The 19,791-nt window shown below is 42.1% G+C and overlaps 1 protein-coding gene across 1 annotated transcript in view; it reads left to right on the top strand.

Moving 5' to 3' along the window:
• nrn1a (neuritin 1a) overlaps nucleotides 1-12,321 on the top strand; it is a 20,377-nt gene extending 8,056 nt beyond the window's left edge. The window contains exons 2-3 of the mRNA XM_083778201.1: nucleotides 4,300-4,447; nucleotides 11,477-12,321. Of these exons, the coding sequence (XP_083634327.1) occupies nucleotides 4,300-4,447; nucleotides 11,477-11,723 (395 nt within the window). The 3' untranslated portion in view covers nucleotides 11,724-12,321. The remainder of the gene's footprint in view (nucleotides 1-4,299; nucleotides 4,448-11,476) is intronic.
• The last annotated feature ends 7,470 nt before the right edge of the window (nucleotides 12,322-19,791 follow it).

Below are 19,791 nucleotides of genomic sequence, written 5' to 3'. Positions count from 1 at the left end.
TGTGAGCATGACCTTTATGTCCTTTATGCTCCTGCAGAAACCGGTCTTTTCTTGACCACATCATCACAGATTTACGCCCAATTTTCTTGCCTATAAAGTTATAGCTCAACCCTGCTTATATGTCTGGTGCCAGTAAGATGTAATGGCAATGATTAATGAAGCTGATCTGCCATCACCAGAGACGGCTGAACAGGTGCAGATGCCACACAGGAAGGAAGAAGTGTTATCTTTTGAGGTGGCAATGTACACATACAGGTGTCTCAATTAGCTGTAAAGCATTCTGTGAGTGTGTATGGCTCCTGCAGGTGACTTCACCTATAGGAGTAGGACTCGGAGTAAGAGTTTTTATAGGCATTTCTAATAAAGACTTTGTGTAGTTAATAGTTATTCTAAGCAAGTCAGTGTATTCCAGAGAGTGGTTCAGGTTCTGTGAATGCACTATGAAAACAATACAGAAATGTGTTGATTGCGATCATATGAAAACCTGTATCTCCCGTCCGTCCGTCCATTAGTTAGTTAGTTAATCACCCCACGCCTCCATATATGGTCACGCCTCGTGACATCACGCCTCCATATATGGTCACGCCTCATGACATCATGCCTCCATATATGGTCACACCTCGTGACATCACACCTCCATATATGGTCACACCTCATGACATCATGCCTTGTGACACGTCAGACTCACACCACCATATATGGCCATCTCCAAATCATGACACTGACCTCATCTATATCTATATAACCCTGGATAACCATACATGGAGAAGACTGGATCATCACCTAGATCTGCATATATGGAGCCAGCCAGCAACTCTACAGCTGACTTCAAACCGTTAGATCTCCATATATGGAGCTGACCTGTTCTGACATTCCATATGTTGATCCTCTCCCACCCGTCCTTCCTGTTCTGACATTCCATATGTTGATCTGACCTTATCAAACCCTGTACACTCAAGACACGCTCCATATATGGCCAGTACAGAATTCATTCCATTTGTTGATCTGACCCCCCATGCCAAAGCATCAGCGCTCGCCCAGAAGTCTGCCGTCTGCCGTCACCCAGATGGATGCGTCGCTTCTCGCCCTCAGGGCGTCTTACTGGTATATTAAAAATAATGTATCTTTGAATTCTTTTTTTTTTTTATCAAGTACTCCAGGTAGCCTACTGGAAGTGTGTCATGCTCACATCGGCATGGCTTGCTGTGACTTTTAACAAGGCTGACACCTGGTGTAGTGGACTTAGACATTAGATATTACATTAGATATTACATTAGATATTACATTAGATATTACATTAGATATTACATTAGATATTCAAAGCAGCGGTATACTTGCACTGGACCCTATAGGCCCAACCTTCAGCCTGGTATGAGATATGTGCTTAATGTAAAGGAAGTGTAACAGAGATGCTCTGTTTAGGCCTCCACATGAAAACTGAGAATGCTAATGGTGCCCCCCCCCCCCCCCCCCCCTCTCCTCTGTCCTGGTTCCTTGTGCCTCCCATCCCCCTCTAATATATTCTATCTCTCCTCAGACTCCTCTCCTCATTCCTCCCTCTATTTCAATTTCAACTCAATCTAGTCTCCCCCTCCTCCTCGGCACAGCTCTCTATCTAATCTATCTATCTATCTATCTATCTATCTATCTATCTATCTATCTATCTATCTATCTATCTATCTATCTATCTATCTATCTATCTATCTATCTATCTATCTATCTATCTATCTATCTATCTATCTATCTATCCATCCATCCATCCATCCATCCATCCATCCATCCATCCATCCATCCATCCATCCATCCATCCATCCATCCATCCATCCATCCATCCATCCATCCATCCATCCATCCATCCATCCATCCATCCATCCATCCATCCATCCATCCATCCATCCATCCATCCATCCATCCATCCATATATCTATCTGTCTTTCTGTCGTATATGTCTACCTGCATCTATGTTTCTCTCTCCTGTCTTTAGTTCTCCCTACTCCTCTTCACTGTGTGTGTGTGTGTGTGTGTGTGTGTGTGTGTGTGTGTGTGTCACACCCATGTGAAGTGAGGGGCACCCATATCATCGTACATCGGCATCTCATTCCGGCCAATCAGAATTCGCGTCCTCACCTTCGTCTTCAATGTTTGTGTTACGTAATGTTTGTATTTACACCAACACTCAACATTGTCCATTCATAGTCAATAACAATGTTTGTGTTAGGACAAAGTTTGTGTTTGCACACACACTAAACGCTGGACAGAGGAGGGGCTAGCTGCTAAGCTGACCTCAATTATAATAATCGATTGATTGTTGGCCGGGGAACACATTCAACATCTTCACGTGGTCTCTGATCCAGTAAAGGTTGAGAACCGCTGGTTTAATAGCTTTGATGGAGAGCTAAATGATACAATATTCTCCTTTTGCCAAGCATAAAACAGGAGACGTGTGCGACAGTTAAATTCTTTTGAAATGAGTATCTGCTTGCCGGAGGGGGGTGGGTACAGCTTGATTGAACTCATGGACAAGAGGGCTGATAGAAACCAGCCTCAGTCAGAATAGAGTTTGCCTTTTATCAAATTATATCCTGTCAAGAGACATTTGTCTGAATTTGGGGTCAGGGGGATGTCTTGTGAACATTGATCAAAATCATTGATTTTGTCATTCTGAGAGGGTCGACTGAGGTTGTTTTCACACAAGTAGCGGATTCGGGTGTTATCAACGCATATCAACCTGTAGCTTATACTTATCAAGTCCATTTAATGGAGCCAGTAGACTCTTCTGGAGCAGAGACATTGTTGTTGTCATTGTCCGACGAGGCGTTGTCCGACTACTGTCCCTATCCCTAAATCTAACCCTAACTCTAACCCTTACCTCAGTCTTAACCAGCCACGTAAGTCAGTTTCACAATGTTTTCGCTTCGGTGGCAGTCATTTCAATTCCGCAATTTCTAATCACAGCCATGCAGTATAGGCTCCAGTAGAGCCTATACTTGCTCCATTGCATGGTCTTGGTGAGTAACCTACTGGTGATTATGGGGTACAGCAGTCAAAGCAGGTGATACAAGAGGTTCTCAAACATTTCTGGATCAGGGCCAACTTGAGAATCTTGCACACGTTAACACCCCACCCATCTGACCACATTTTCAGAGCATGTTTATTTGAATGATGAATCAATCTATTGCACGTGTTCTGATCAATGGAACTAATGTAGTATACTTAACAATAGAAACAGAGCCCGCAGGTGGATGCTGGGGCGATGGGAGTGCAACAAACTCAATAGAAAAAATAATAAAATAGCAGCAGCATAGCACAGTAGCAGAAAGAAGAAAATGAGCTGTTGAAATCAATGGTTCAAAAGTGGGAGAACCACGGGAATGAGGAAGTGCCGGTCTCAAACACACTGGTCCAGTGCGTTAGCGATTCTCTCTCACTAGGCTGGTAAGTGTCTCAGGTCCCCAGCTTCTCTCTAAAATGCACTAGTTTGGCCATGAAATTAAATGCATCCAACTGGATCGGCACAGGCACAACCCAGAAATGTAGTAGTAGAACAAATTACTTACTCTGTCCGGTACATTACTTACTAAAATGGCACAAAGTGCATTTTAGAGAGAAGCTGGGGACCCGAGACACTTCCCAGCCTGGAGAATATACTTTTACCAACACGAAACAGGCTTTGTTTTGGTGATTAGCAGAGTAGTTTTGCCTATTTTCGGTAAAAACATTGGACCGCTCACACAGCAGTGGAATTGACCTGTGTGCGCAGAGGCTTTCCAGTCATATCAGTGCGTCAGTGAGAGAGACTCGCTAACGCACTGGACCAGGGCTATTCATCCTTATGATGTTCTGCATGTCCTGAGAGTCAAGATGTCTTCACTTATAGGCCTGATAGCTATTGTTTTAATACAGCCTGTCTTGTTTTGGTAGTATAACTAATATTAACTATAACTATGGTCTGATTACTCTGATACCTAACCTGTGTTCACTGGCAGAACATCTGAGTGTCTAATGCACCTGTTCTCCCCATGAATTCATGTAGCCTATACAGTAGCCTACACATTAAAGCACTGCCACCTTGAAAGTATTGTCTCAGACTCCTCTTGCCTCATCAATTACTGATTGATCCAGAATTCCACAACAGCACTGCACCCTCTGAAAAGTCCAATAGTGCTGTGTGGTTAAATTTGTCCCCAGTCGTCACCCGCTTGACAGCACGGGTGGGAGAATGTTACAGCACCATGTGACACTGCGTTTAAAGGTCTCTCTCTCTCTCTCTCTCTCTCTCTCTCTCTCTCACACACACAGACTATGTCTTACAGGCAGTAGCAGCCAGTACAGGACAATGTGAGACGGTGTTTAAAGGGTTCAGTAACTGTCTGTTGGAGCTGGGGGAGAACATGGCTCATTACCCACAGGAGCTGGACGAACGCGAGAACCTTCACAAGATCTGCACGTAAGTGACGGACGTATGAGCGCACGCACACACTTGTGCACACACAGACACCCACACATGTAGCCTATAAGCCTATATACAGTACAAGTGAGCCTGGCGGTCACCAGAGAAAGCATTGTCACTGTACGTCACAGAATCGTTCAGTGACAGCGTTTTGAAAACAAACCACATTTTGTATCAAGATTCAGATCTTGGATTTTCTGTATTTTAAAAGTACATGACATTGTGTCAAATTGACACATTTTAAACATTTACACATGGTCTGTACTGTGAATAAATACATAAAACCCAATGTGAGATGTCACTTCTACTCCGCCCCTGATTGTCTAACCCAACCTCACAAAAAATCAGCTACAAATGGCCCCCTTGTTGAAATCCAGCGTTTACATTGACACGAAGGTAGACAGGAACGCCCACAAACGTCACATCCGGTTTTAGCCCGGGGTAAAGAAAATGGTCTTCCCCATAGTTATAATAGCGTACGATCCTCTGAATCACTTTCAGAGCGATTTGTTGGATGATAGAAATATTGACAGCCAAGAAAAGTCCATCAGAAGGACATCTGGAACACTCAACCCTCGGAAAGTTAAAGATGGAGTGCCACAATTTTTGCATTTTTCCAGCTTTTCATGTGTCTATGGGGTGACAGTACTTCATTAGACACCCTGGAGTCGTTTTTATGTCCAATGGTGTAATAACTTTGTATTTAGGGTTTCTTCCTGGAGGCTGAACCCTTGACGGTCAAACGGGCCAATGAAGTAAACACGGATAGTGTGACGTAAAAATATTGCACGCACACACGCACCTCCCCCTCTATACATATTTTTTAAATACGACAACCTCTGTGGGCGGAGCTGCCTGCCACATACACACGTGTGAACTGAACAGCGCAGCCAGTTTGCTTTTGCTGCTCTGTGTGTGTCTAACTGTGTGGCAGATTTTCAAACAGTCATTTCACACATTACCAGTTCACAGCAGAGCAGACTGTTTTTCGTTAGATTGGAAGCAAGTAAATGTTCACGTCGGGTCCTCAGGAAGGAAACCACAACAAACCAGTCTTATAGCCTACCTGCTCTGCTGTATAGTTGCTCTTGTTGTTCTCAAGGAGTAGGTTGTTTCTTTTATAATCACAGTGGTCGGGCTTTGATACAGAGTGTAGTGTCACAGTGTGCATTCTTGTTGGCTGTTGTAGTCAATATGTATGTAGGTCCTAATACTTATACGAGGCTGTAAAGTCAAGAATTAGAAGTATGTTGTGTCGCGCTGGATGTCATGTTGCCATGTCTGGCTATTACAAGCGACTTGGGCTTGTTTTCATATAAGTAACTTTCAGGGGAGATGTGGTTGACTTGACCAATGATTCATGTGAAGGACCCTCAGATTAATATGTTGTTAAAAGGATTGGTGTTGTTGAAACGTTTTCATAAATATTCACGGCAATTTCTGTGACTTATTTTTGTGGACCTGGCCGCTTGTTTCTTTAAATCTGGCGACTTTTGCTGAAACTCAACGCAGTCAGATAAAGGACAGTTTTAATGCCAGGGTGCTTAGCTGGAGGAAATCAATAGCCTACAATATATTGTAGGCTAAATGATCTATCAAACTAATTGTTTCTGCTGTTAAACTATGATCGAATTGGATGATGAGCTGAGCTGATTGCGACAATAGGGTCAATATAATTGGAGGAAATAAATAAATGATTATAAAAAAATCAGAAAAAACAGATCTGATATGGTATGGATGCATGGATTATATGCCTATACATGGATGGTGGCAGTATAAGTGCATAATGGTGCCTATACGATATCTCAGAAATATTGGAAGTGTTCACTTCTAACATTCACAAAAACATGAGTTTTTGTTACATTACAGACACCAATTTGCCATTTTGTAAACAAAAGGGCAGAGCCATGGGCTGTCCTTTTATAAGGAGGGGGAGGGACTAGGACAAGTGGGTGGTCTTAAAGGAGGAGGCGGAGGGACTGGATTAGGTGGGTGGTGCTATGGTTAAACTCACGCATACCTAATGAACTGGTGGGTGTGTCCACATAAAACCATCATTTTAACAAATACTGTACACTTTTTTGAAAAAATTATACCTCATATACACCTAAATACACCTGATGATCATGTTTAAGTGTGGAAAAAAATCACGGCACTCCATCTTTAACTTATTATTACCTTTTACGAGACGATTTAGCCATGTTTCACATGGCGCTCGTCTGTCAGCGGAACTTCAACCTTTTTTTCCGCACTTTTCCCATTTAGAACGTTTACGTCTACATACATGTTCAGATTTCAAATATAAAGTGCTCACCCCAGAGCCACGGATGTTACAATCCTCCTCGGGTGGGTAAAAGTACCTGTATCTTCCGCATTGTTCAATAAAAAGCATTTTAATCCGATCGGTGGCCATTTTATCAGAGTTATAATGTATGCAACAACCGATAGGGGCGCATAGTTGAAAGCGCATGGCCAAAAACTGATTAAACTTTGCTTTTTATTGAACAATTGGAAGATACCAGTACTTATACACGCCCTAGCAGAATTGTAACATCCAGCGCGTTATGCTGGAGATCGGAGATCTGCCTCCATCTCCCTCTCCCTACTACATGTTACAAAACATTGTGTTACCGTGGCGAAGTGTTTAATCGCCTGGTAGAGACACTCTATAGATATGATCAATTAAACTTAACTTAATATCAAAACAACAGACATTAAGTCATCAATAATGTTTATAGAACACATTGTAGTGAATTCTAAGTAGTTTAGAGACAGTTGGAACTTGGCACGGAGCCATCGTTTGGCAAAGTGTCGAAACGAATGGTGTCGGTAGTCTACTTGGAATTCACTAAAATGTGTTCTATAAACATCATTGATGAATTAATGCTTTTTAAAATGTATATTATAAGTTTCAGTGATCATATCTATAGAAAAGTGTCTCTTACCATGTGAATATATCAGGCATTGTGTGTTGTGTTGGATCATGTCCAGCAGTCAAGGAAAACATTCCAATCGTCCTCTAGCTTGTTTAATTTTCTAAAGTAGCGTTCCTTGTCGAGTGGCAACAAGGATCTGTGCCTGTGATCTGGCAAGCCATGACGCCTTCTTTTAAATTAGTATTTAAAGCATCTGCGTTTGAAAACCCAACACACCACTGTTTATTCCGGTTGGGAGAACTCTGAACTTTACCCCGGCTCCACACCCCAGCTATATTAACGCCCTAATGACACAAGTCTGTGTGAATGTATGGGTTTACATAACCCAGCAACCCTAGGTGAATTACGCCACTGTTTTCAATGAAAAGTGATAACATTGCCATTCTGGCCTGCGCTCTCTCATACAGTGGTAAACATTGTTCCAAACACTGTATTTTCAAAATACGTATTTGTATCAGTATTTTCTATTTGTATGTATTGTTATAAATTTTTGATACGTTTTGGGGTGGCATATTTCTTTGTCCATATCCGACTGTACCAACCTAATGTACAGTGGGCAGCGGTGGCCTAAGGGTTAGAGGAGTGCCCTTGTTGCCGAAAGGTTGCCGGTTCGATTCCCTGGACTGGCAGGAAAAATCTGGGTCGGGAAGTGATTGGTCATCACTCACCCAACACCGCTGAAGTGCCCTTGAGCAAGGCTCTGAACCCCCAACTGTTCCAGTGGAGCTGCTTAGTGCCAGGCCAACAGTATGACTGTGGTTGTACTGGTCAGTTCCCAGGTTTTAATGTGTGTGTCTGTCTGTGTGTTTCTATGTGCAGGGCGTTGCTGAAAATGAGCACTTGTGCTCAGCCACTACCCTGGGTAAATTAAAAGAAAACAACAGTGAAAACATTTCCTCTGGTGATTAGCTTGTGTACAGTAGTAGTTTACATACTACATCATCCAACAGCCTGTTGTCAGAGTTACATTAACTCTGATGATGTTACTGTGCATACATGGAGCAGTTTATAATATCTGTTATTAGCAGATAAATATACAGCTAGATGACGGCTGTTAACTGGGAGGAGGTGCATGGTGGGAGGACTGGTTGTTCTGGGGGAGGAGGTGGGTGGCCGGTGGGTGGGGTTGCCCCGCCCTCTGGCAACACCCCCTCCCTCCCTCCCTCCCTCCCTCCCTCTCCCACCCAGAACGGGTGGGCGCCAGATGGCAAGCTGCAGCGAGGAGCCCCCTGACACCCAACACACACACACACACACACACACACACACACACGAACACGTACACAAAAACACTTCTGCAAATTAACAAACACGTGCACATATATAAATGCACGGTTGCAGGCATGCGTGCACATGCTCACTCTCTCTATTTCTCTATTTCACACACACACACACACACACACACACACACACACACACGCACGCACACACACACGCACGCACACACACACACACACACACACACGGTCAGGTTTTTAATTTAGCTACAACTCCATCACCGCAGTCCCAAAGCCTGGCAGGTGGGGCGTGTTAATTTGCCTCATTGCATGCGCACACACACACACACACACACACACACACACAAACGTTAATTGCTCTGAGATACCGCATCAACACGGCTCGGTTCAGGAGGTCAACATCAATAAGAGCAGATTGGATTAGATACGGTGTGTGTGTGTGTGTGTGTGTGTGTGTGTGTGTGTGTGTGTGTGTGTGTGTGTGTGTGTGTGTGTGTGTGTGTGTGTGTGTGTGTGAGAGAGAGAGAGAGAGAGAGAGAGAGAGAGAGAGAGAGAGAGAGAAGAGGGGGGTCATTTGGCAGGAGTCAGCACGCTTCAGACAACAGATTGGTGTAATCCCTCCATCAAAGAAAGAAAGAAAGAAAGAAAGAAAGAAAGACAAAATTTGAAAATTGCAGCGAGAGAAAGAAAGGATGGAGAAAGGGAGATAAATTATTCAGTTGACAGACAGACAGACAGACAGACAGACAGACAGACAGACAGACAGACAGACAGACAGACAGACAGACAGACAGACAGACAGACAGACAGACAGACAGACAGACAGACAGACAGACAGACAGACAGACAGACAGACAGACAGACAGAACAAGGGGGAGATGAGGGGGGATGAGAACTGCATGCTGGTCGATGGAAGGATGATGTTTAGAAGGAACGGAGAGAGACAGACAGCTTTAGTTAGTACAGTTGGTTTAACCGGTAGGCCTACTTTACATTGTGGTATTGCTACCCGAGTCTGTTTGATTGATCGAACACTATATTAACAGTCTTGTTACAGTACAGGTAGTACAATCAAATGTTAAAGGTGGTGGTGCATTGTACTCAATTCATCAGCAATACTTATAATACAATACAATGCGTATAGGTCTAAAACCCAGTATAGCATCAATTTACAAAGACTGGCTGGGCCGGAGGTCGGATGCTACTAGTTGGTGGAGTTAAACTATGCTCGTATTTTGAATCCTTGAGTACTTCTTAGACCACCATAGTCTTCAGTGAGCTATAGTGGTTTCATGTAAGAGTCAACATGGCTCGGAACTCATGGCTCATTGCCTTGGAACACAGAGTTCTCTTGTATCAGCCAGGGTTGGCACACATACTGTCCACATGCAGTGCACTGAGAACAGCATGCTGGGCTTTTAAAAAGCCATGACTCATGACACAGCATATGCTGCTTCCACACATATGCTGCTTATTATTATTCTGTTGACCATCACCACCAGAAGATTCAAACACTTTGCCCATGCATGCAGACCCCTTATCATGGTTGTGATTTAAAAAAATAATAATAATAAGAAGAAGACGCCTGGGCATTGTGATGACCCATCCTGTTTGTGTTCTCTGTTCATGCGAGAGGGAGAATAGCCTTGACCAGCCTGCTGAACAGGTTAGATGCCATTCTGGCGGATGGCCAGCAGATGGCCAGCGCTGGGTGCCAGACGTTTTTGCATAACCTGTCCCAAAAAGTAGCAGATGTTTACACCAGTTTGAACCGGAACTGAAAGTCGGCCATCTAATAATATTGACCTGGGATCAGCTAGGCACTCCAATGTTGAAGCGCAGGGCCCTAGTGGTAAAAGGAAGGACTGCAGGCGGACTCGTGGATTCTTGACGAGGAAACCCGTGCAACCGAGCGCTCAATGTTAAAGCCCATCTGCACTTCCGCATTTGGACACCAAAATTTGGTGTCCAAATGCTGAATCAGCGAAGAAATGCGGAAATAGACGGTACTTCCGGAAGCCTTCCGGGTGCTTCAAAACGCCACTGAGCAACTTCCACTGACATGAATAGCGGAGGGAGCGGAGCTTCGCGCCAGTTCAGTCTCTATCCTTTTAATACTCTATGGCTTGGCCCCACGCATTTATTGTCAACTAAGTCAAATTAAGCTTTAATCAAGCGCCGAATATCGCATTTTGAGCAGATTATGAGCCATAATGCATATAAAGACGGCTTGTGTGTGTGCATGGGCGTGCACGCCGGACTTTTGGCCGTTTTTACGTGGTCTCGGTCTGCAGCTATAGCTAAAAATGCTCCAAACATGCTAACGTGATGCTAATTATTCCCCGATTAACGTGGATTAAACAAAATCACCTTTATACGGCTATATGGCAGCCCAGACAAAGTTACGGTAAGCTCATCTTTACGGATATACCGCACTTATCCTTAAATACTCCTGAGCCAGATTGGAGTCAGGTGTGCCTCATCCTCTAGTCTAGGCACACCACTGCAGGCTGGTCCCCTCCTCCTATACACATGGACAGAGAACAACACCATTAGTTAGAACCCACCAACACCACACAGGCTGGTCCCCTCCTCCTACACATGGACAGAGAACAACACCATTAGAACCCACCAACACCACACAAACAGGATGGGTCATTATAATCGAGAGCATTAAAGCGTGATGGTCATCGCTGAGAAGAGAAACCCAACCAGCCCGTCTTCAGCAGAAATACATGAAAGACTGGCGCTGCAGAAACTTAAAAGACGTTAATTGTGTGTGGGCATGGCCCCTTATATAGCAACAGTGTACCATATGCTGTGTGCTTTTATCTCTCTCTCTCTCTCTCTAGTTACTGGGATGACTTCCACTCGTGCGCCACTACGGCATTGGCGGACTGCCAGGAGGGGGCCACTGACTTGTGGGAGAAGCTCAAGAAGGAGTCCCGCAGCCTGCAGTTCCGAGGGAGTCTGTTTGAACTCTGTGGAGGCGCCAACGGAGGGGCCCCCAAAACACCCACCGGGGCCCCGAGAGGGGCCATCACCCTGCTCCTCCTAACTGCACTGTCCACCCTGCTAGTGACTTGGCTTGCCTTTTAGTAGAAAACAGCGGAGTAATTAATAATAAAAAAATATATATATTAAAAAAAATGGGAAAAGAAATACATGAAAACACAGAATAAAAAAATGAGTGCTAGCTATTCCTCAACAAGAAACCATTACTTCAAGACAAGACAAACGGATGTTTTGTGTTCATCTAGATCGAGAGAAGAAAAAGAAGAAACTGCAAAAGAACTACAACCCCCAACATGGATTTTAATATTAGAACAAAGTCATCCGAAGAGGAGGGACGAAAAGCATGGTTTTACCATATAAGGATATTTGGGAAGGTGGGGCGGGGCTTCAGCTATAGCGCTCATCCAATCACACCTTTCATTTGATCTGGCAGGTTGATGGCAATACTTAAAGTGACAAGACATTTTGGTAGAAGTTTGGGTTGTGTACTTAACTTGTCATGATGTGGCGAATTAATTTGCTCTGTTGTACGTTGATTAGAAATGAATAATTCAATAGCTCTTCCTTGACTTGGCTTCCATTATACATGCCTGAAACAGCTCGCAAAGACATTGTTTTAGCACATGAAGGTATACACAAGCAAAGCTGATTCTGATGATAAGAAACATGACTAAACCCTGCAGTACGGCATTTGTTTTAAGGCAAAATGTAAACTTCCTGTTGATTTTAATCCAGATCCAGATGCGGTTCTCTGAAGATCCAGTCCGGGTCTTCTTCGTTCGTACAGAAAATGGCTAAATCAACATGAAATTGATATTTTTTATTCAAAACCAATTCCATACTGGGTTTTGTAATGTTATATTCTTGGTATCAGAATTTTTGTTATTGTTTATGCGGAAGGGACAGATATGATCCTCTTATGGAGTCCTAGGTCGGCGTGTTGATCTCGAATCTTAGCTTAATTATCCGTCTATGCTTGCGTAGGCGCCTATATTTATAGTGTTGAGATGTCAGAGGTATGTCAGAGTGACGTCACCTCTGCCACCCCGGTTATGGTGTCAGAGAGGCACTCTGTTCCTTCGTAACAACACCAGTGGTTCTCAAGGTGGGGTCCAGGGACCCCAAGGGGTCATTGAGAGCGTTCCAGAGGGTCCCCAGCTATATTACTTAAAATAACCTAAATCATGTGAACCACTTTGTTTTTTTAATAACTTCATTCAAATCAGGAGTTTGACAGCTTCATAAGAACACAAATCTTGTATAGGGGGTCCCTGGCAGACAATATTTTCAGATGGGTGTCCAGTGTCCACGAAATACATAATAATCTGGGGGTCCTTACATGAAAATGTCTGAGTGCCGTGCATTAGTAAGTGACGAATAGTACTATACAATTTCCAAACCTCTAACAAAGAGTCCAATTGTTTTCTTTTGAAATATTAATGTATGTTAGACGCATGGGTTGAGATTTACGTAGATGATGGAGTTATTATGATGGCGTCTGCTTTACAATCAGAGTGAATTACACCGTATTAAACATTATTTATTCATGTCTAAAGAGGCTATAAGGCCGACACGGCGTCAGGTCATTACAAGCTGTCTACACATGATGAGTGCTATATCGTAGCCTCAATGCTGCGGGTGGAAACCTTGTATGTCTTTTCAGGAACCTGCAACCACATGTGTTCTATAGCCTATCGGAGTCACACAACTCGTGAGTGGTTATATTTTGTGTGGACATTGTAGGGGGAAATGGGACATTATAGGCTACTTTATACAAGGTTTCTGCACACAGCAACACAAAAAAAACCATGCAGCCTGCGGGATTTGATCATAAATAAATAATCAGAATCATCTAAGACTTACTTGAACGGTATAATTCCTTCCTCGCGGCCGTTGGCTTTGACCTAACACCCCCCCCCCCCCATTCTTTTAAATTATAGATTTTTTATTTTATTTTGGACAAAATTACAAACCACTCAAACGTGGCGCGGAATGCAATGATTGTGTGATGAGATATTTGTACTTTGGTTAAAAAAGAAAAAAAAGGTTATATAGAATGCTTATTGCCTTATTTTATATAGTCGGCAAAAGCTTTTCCCGGAGATATACGATGTATACTATATATAGGCCTGTCTATTACACTATTCAAATCCTCTATATGGGTTAATTTAACTCCGAGAGTGTATCCAAAATGGTTGTTGGTTTCCATTTTTGTACTCTCTGAGTTACGGATTTACCACTGAGAATTTTATATAAAGACTATCGCGTTATGAGCTTCATTTGTAGGCTAGAGATTACTTGTCAGAACGCAATACGACGGGGTACAAATGAGGCACAATCAGAGCGTCGTTGGCTGTCGGATGGAAACCTTGTGTGTCCAAAACCAGTAAACCACCGTCCATTATATAAATGTAAACAGTGAAAATAAGCCGATATATACAAGCACACAATGCTGCTACGGTCACTATACTTTTGTGCGGACACTCTTTACAAAAATTAAAAAAAAGAAAAAAAATAGAACATAAAGACATACGTGGTTTCTGCCTGACAGACACTGACAGACGAACAGGTTTGAGTGTGTTGGAAGAACAAGAGCAAAAAAGAAGAAGGAAAAAAAGAGTTTTTGGAAGAAATTATAACAATAAATGTTTGGCAATACTATGACCTCACTTCAAAGGCCAGTGTAGCTATAATATTAATAATAACAATAATAATTTATATTATAATACAAAACCGTGGCTGAGAGAGATATGACTGTTTTGCCATTCAGGCCAATATATATAATAATAATTACAAAGAAAAAAAACGTCCCTTTTTATGACTTTTCTAGGCCTGTGTACTAGAATATATATATATATATATATATATATATATATATATATATATATGTGTATATATATATATATATATATACTTCCCCAACATAGTTACAGTAGCACGACTTTGACAGCGAATTAACATTGAGAAGGTGTAATAAAATGAAGATATTTTGCTATAGCTTTATTTGATGTTTTGCCAAGGCATTGTTATAATTATGAATACTTTATTATGAATTAATATAATAGAACCACGTTTTCTTTTCACTGCCTTTCAATGAACGACGTTGTTTACGTATATGTTCTTTAAATATAGAGATGGTATACATGTTTGTTTAATGTTCGTTTGTTTGTTAATCTGTTTTCGATTAATTTCACGGGGATACTGCATTATTTATTATTGTTACTACGAAAACAGAAGAAGAAGAAAACACATGCAGAACAAAAAAGAAGAAATGTTGATTTTATTCCAAAAACCATCATCTCTACGTAAAAAAACCAAACAGGAGAATATTGTATATGAAACAGAGGATTTTGACATAAAAAAAAGTATATTCTAGATTAAAGATGACTATTTGCCTGCGTTATACTTCGTTGTACGACGGTGTCTCCGGCGGAAAATAGCCCGATGTGGAAGCAGCGTCCGTTCGTTGGGACTATGAGCGTGGCTATTTTCGGCGAGCGACACCAGTGTAGGAACGGAGCATATACACCATGATCAGGCTCTTTCCCAGGCAGTTTTAACAGAAAGAATAGAATTAACACATTAACAGATGATTATAGGACTATTATAGTTAGAATAACTTACAGAAGAACACAACAAAATAATACTAGATTGCTAAAACGTGATAAAGAAATATCAAAATAAAGCGGTTAATGTTTGAAAATAAAAATGCTGTTTGTGTTTTGTATTTTCATGGAGTATGCGCGCATATCGGCTGATTCGGCTCGATGGGGCCCCGTTTCTTTCCTATCTCTCTCTCTCTCGCACGCACATATGGCCGCGCAAAGGCGCGCAGTGTGCTAGGTTACTGTGGTGGCTTCTATCGAGCATACGTGTTGCATTAATTATTAATGGGGGAGACTCCCCGGGCTCACTGCATATATTGATCGAGAGGAGAGGAGAGGAGAGGACTATATAGTAGCCTATATTCAATAATAGAAATGACGTAAAATTTCCAAATTACGAAAAGGAAAAGCAAGACATCTGAGCTTTTAGACAAAACAGAAGACATATAACAGAAGATATATAACATTCGGAAAGTATTCATAGGCTATAGTCTGCTTCGCAATATGAATGTCCGATGACTAAAGTGAGTATAGCCTATATATACTGTTAAACTGATGCGTTATAGCAGACCTACAATATGAAATAAGCTCACTGTGTGCGCCGTGCAGGCATTGTGTGAGATGTGTCTTGTCTGCTGTAATCGCTCAACTGAGCTCGTCATATATAATTTAATAAAAAAACTATGCATGGACAATATAATATATTCTACCTCGAAAACCACTGACTTCAACACACTAAACATGCAGTGAGTCTGCAGTGACAGAGGGTATATAGAATAGATTGTTTAAGTATAGGTCAAATTGGGGGTCTAAGTATTTGGGTCTCAGTTTGATGGTGATGTTATTAATAATTTGTGACTATATTGTCTCAATTACAAAATAATTATGGCGTCCTACAGAGCCATGATGATGGGGAAACGTATTGAGATTCGAGAATATATAATATATATATGCATGAATGCGGAAAAGATATAGCCTATACTATACCGTATAGGCCTATTTATCAAAAGAAAATGAGTAAAGTAAAGTCCCCCTCCCATATGGAATTAAAATACATTCAGACTGGCTTGACTGGTCATAAAATGGGTCAACACCCATAAATAATATAGAAATGTCACAGAGAGAATAATTTCCAGTGTTTAATAAAGCAGTTCGTCTGGTCTCGTGCGTGTTCTCCCAGGGGATGGAGGGGGGAGGGTCGGACGCACGCACATGCACGTTTCATCATGCTGTTGCGTGCGTATGCGTGAGCGTGATCCCGCATGAATGGTTTCATGCATCTGTTGTGCAACTTGTGCTCGCGTGCCCACAATTAACAGCAGATCTACAAGCTCACACATGCGGCGGAGCGGGTGGGCGAGCAATGCATTGCCACGCCCACGTGGGCTTGTGGATTTGCTCTGTTTTTAAAGCACATCGCCCGGGCACAATGTCAATGCCTAATTTATAGGCCTCTACCCCGTCCGTCGCGCAGAACAGATCTACAAGCTGCTTGTACTCTTTTTGGCAATCACCATCTCTTCCTACAACTATATATATTAAAGCTCTCATTGTTTGCATATTATTCAGAACCTGCTTGTACAAAACAGAACATAACTGAGCCCTATATATATTCAAAGTTGCGGATCAGTGATCTTTGAGGGGCATAGCTTTGTGTGTTCATATATAGCACGTAATGCTTTGGTTGGCTGATCTTGTATGATGATAAGAACGCTGAGCGCGCACCTCACTTCCCACAAGTGCGATTTTATGAATTTGTCCCACCGCGGGATTCGAACTTTGAATTTCTACATCGCTCTTTATAGTTTACAAGAGGGAATCCCCCGCTTGGCAAGGAGAACGTTACACTCTCTGTCTCTCTGACGTTGCATGACATCATTCTGCTTGCTATAGGCTGGCTAGACATGTTTGAAATGTATAAGGGATAATGTCTGGCGGGTAAATCCTATAGAAAAAAAACATTACTGGATCATGGATGACAGACAGACAGGCAGGGCGGGCACGCACAACGCGAGTGCGTGTACACACACACACACACACACACACACACACACACACACACACACACACACACACACACACACACACACACACACACACACACACACACACACACACACACACACACACACACACACACACACACACACACACACACACACACACACACACACACACACACACACACACACACACACACACACACACACACACGACGCCTGTGGAAGGGGAAAACCAGTGCTCATTAAAGTTGCATAACGCTCATCTCCAAGTCCCGGCGTCCCGCGGGATTTGGAGGGAGGAATAATGTGCGTGCGTGCGTGTGCGTGTGTGTGTGCGTGCGTGCGTGTGTGTGTGTGGACTGTGGAGAATGACACAAACAAATTAATACAATGGGATAATTCCTAAAAAGCAAGGATACAAATCGTAATTTGAATTTAGGGTTGATATCCTGACAATTAGCATAGTAATTTGTCGTCAATTAATTGATTTAATCCAGTGTTTCTTAAACATTTTCACCTCAAAGGACCTAAAACTGATATATGTATTTGCATGGCCGCAGGTACCCCCACAGTGTCATCATGGTCAATATATTTATTTGATAAACAATGCCTAAACCATTAAAAAATATATAGGCCTACTTAAAAAAAACACACAGCCACCATAATTATATAGTTGCTGATAATGGGAAAAACATGCAAAAGATATATATATATATATATATATATATATATATATATACTGTATATACTGCATCTACCTCACAAAAGTGAGCAGGCCTACACCCCGATATTTGTGCTCGAGTGCTCGAGTGTGTGAGTGTGTGTGATAGGACAGTGAACAGGATGCTCTATTTTCTAAAATAACTGTGACATAACAATAGAGGTCACATCTTTCTATAAACCAGCAGATTCCAAACATGTGGGCCGGGCCCACATTGTACAGTGATATATTAGAAGTGGGCAGCCAAACAATTGGCAAAAAACTGAGAATTACATTTTAATATAATTAATTCATTGATATAATTGATATTAATATAATGAATTAATATTGACTGTCAAAATATGGTAATACGTCGATAGGGTTGCAATGCTTGCAGTTTGTTGTGTGGTATTGCCTTTGTGGGCATCCCACAATCCTACTAATCATCCTCTCTTTGGGGTCTATAATTCCTGGAGGCGGGCAAGGAAGGTCAATTAAGGAAAGGACACCGATGTGGTCAATGAGAGCCAATGTGGACCTGCAAATAATCATGTGAGACCTTTACTCGGTCCAGGATAAATAAAAGAAGACATAAATATCACACATTGTATTCTGCTGTTTTGCTTTTCGTCTATAGCCTACACACTGTGTATACTTATATAGAGGTATCTAAAGAGCACAAAGTACGCAGCATTGTTGGGTCAGCTACATGTAGTTTAACTTGCCCAAACACAGCTACATGTAGCTTAACTTGCCCAACACTGTTAGCTTAACTTGCCCAACACTGCAGATAACAATGAATCATATATAGCTAATAGGCTATATATAACTTTAATTTACCTATTGCTTACTCCACTATACGTGCAGATATTCGAGCCTCAATTCTTGCTGAGAAAAATAAATAAATAAATAAAATAAATAATTAAATAACTAAAAGGAATAATTAAAACCAGTGTTGGGCAAACTATACAATTAGCTGCCCCAACACTGAAAGTATAGCACAGTTATAACAAAGTAAGACTGTCGATCATTGACAGCTATGACATCCAGATCTTGTGATACTGCTGAGCCACATATGACATGGTGCTGTTTAGATGCCTCGTCTGTCCATCTGTGTACAGCTAATCCCCGGCACTGTTGGCCCCATCGATCTGAAACTGTGCAGACATACACTCCGCATGGAGAGCAGAACCTCTGCACCACGTTTTCACATCAGCCTGTTATAGTGCCACATGCAGGAGACTTTGTTTTTGTTATTCTGATTGGCTAAGATTGCCTTCCAAAGTTTGCAGGAATGGTCCATTATGCTCCAAAAATCATGAACGCACGATTGATCTAGGTTTGCTATGAGGAGGTTGAGGTTTCCTGTTTCTGGGGTGTATTTATGGCTTTTACTCGCTGCCTTGTTCCGTTTGAAGTATTCCCAGTGTTTCCTGTTGTCCTTGAAGTCTTGTCTCACCTTAGTCACCTACCCTGCCCCTCTCCACCTGTGCCTATGTCTTGTTTTATTCCTAGTCGGTTATTGATTATTTATTGAGTTCACCTGTGTCTATAGTCCTGTGACAATAGAGGGTATGCACGTGAATCGTGATCATCATCATACTCCGGCAACGCCTACTGAATGGCAAATTACTTCCTTCTGGCCTCGATAGCCCATACATCCACGCAGAAAATTATATCTGATTGAATTAAACAACGTTAAACTCACTTTGCCACTCGATTTGCCACTAACTTTATGCATGCGCATACCCTCTATTTAAACTCCCCTCTAGCTTCTGTTAACACTTAACAGTCAGTTCATAAATGTTGGTGTTCTGTTCTACTTTTCTCTTTCTATCAAGTGT

The sequence above is a fragment of the Protomyctophum parallelum genome (genome assembly GCF_964188405.1).
Source record: "Protomyctophum parallelum genome assembly, chromosome: 12".
NCBI classification, from domain to species: Eukaryota; Metazoa; Chordata; class Actinopteri; order Myctophiformes; family Myctophidae; genus Protomyctophum; species Protomyctophum parallelum.
The sequence above is the reverse complement of the archived record's forward strand: the minus strand, read 5'-3'. Positions and strand labels throughout refer to the sequence as shown.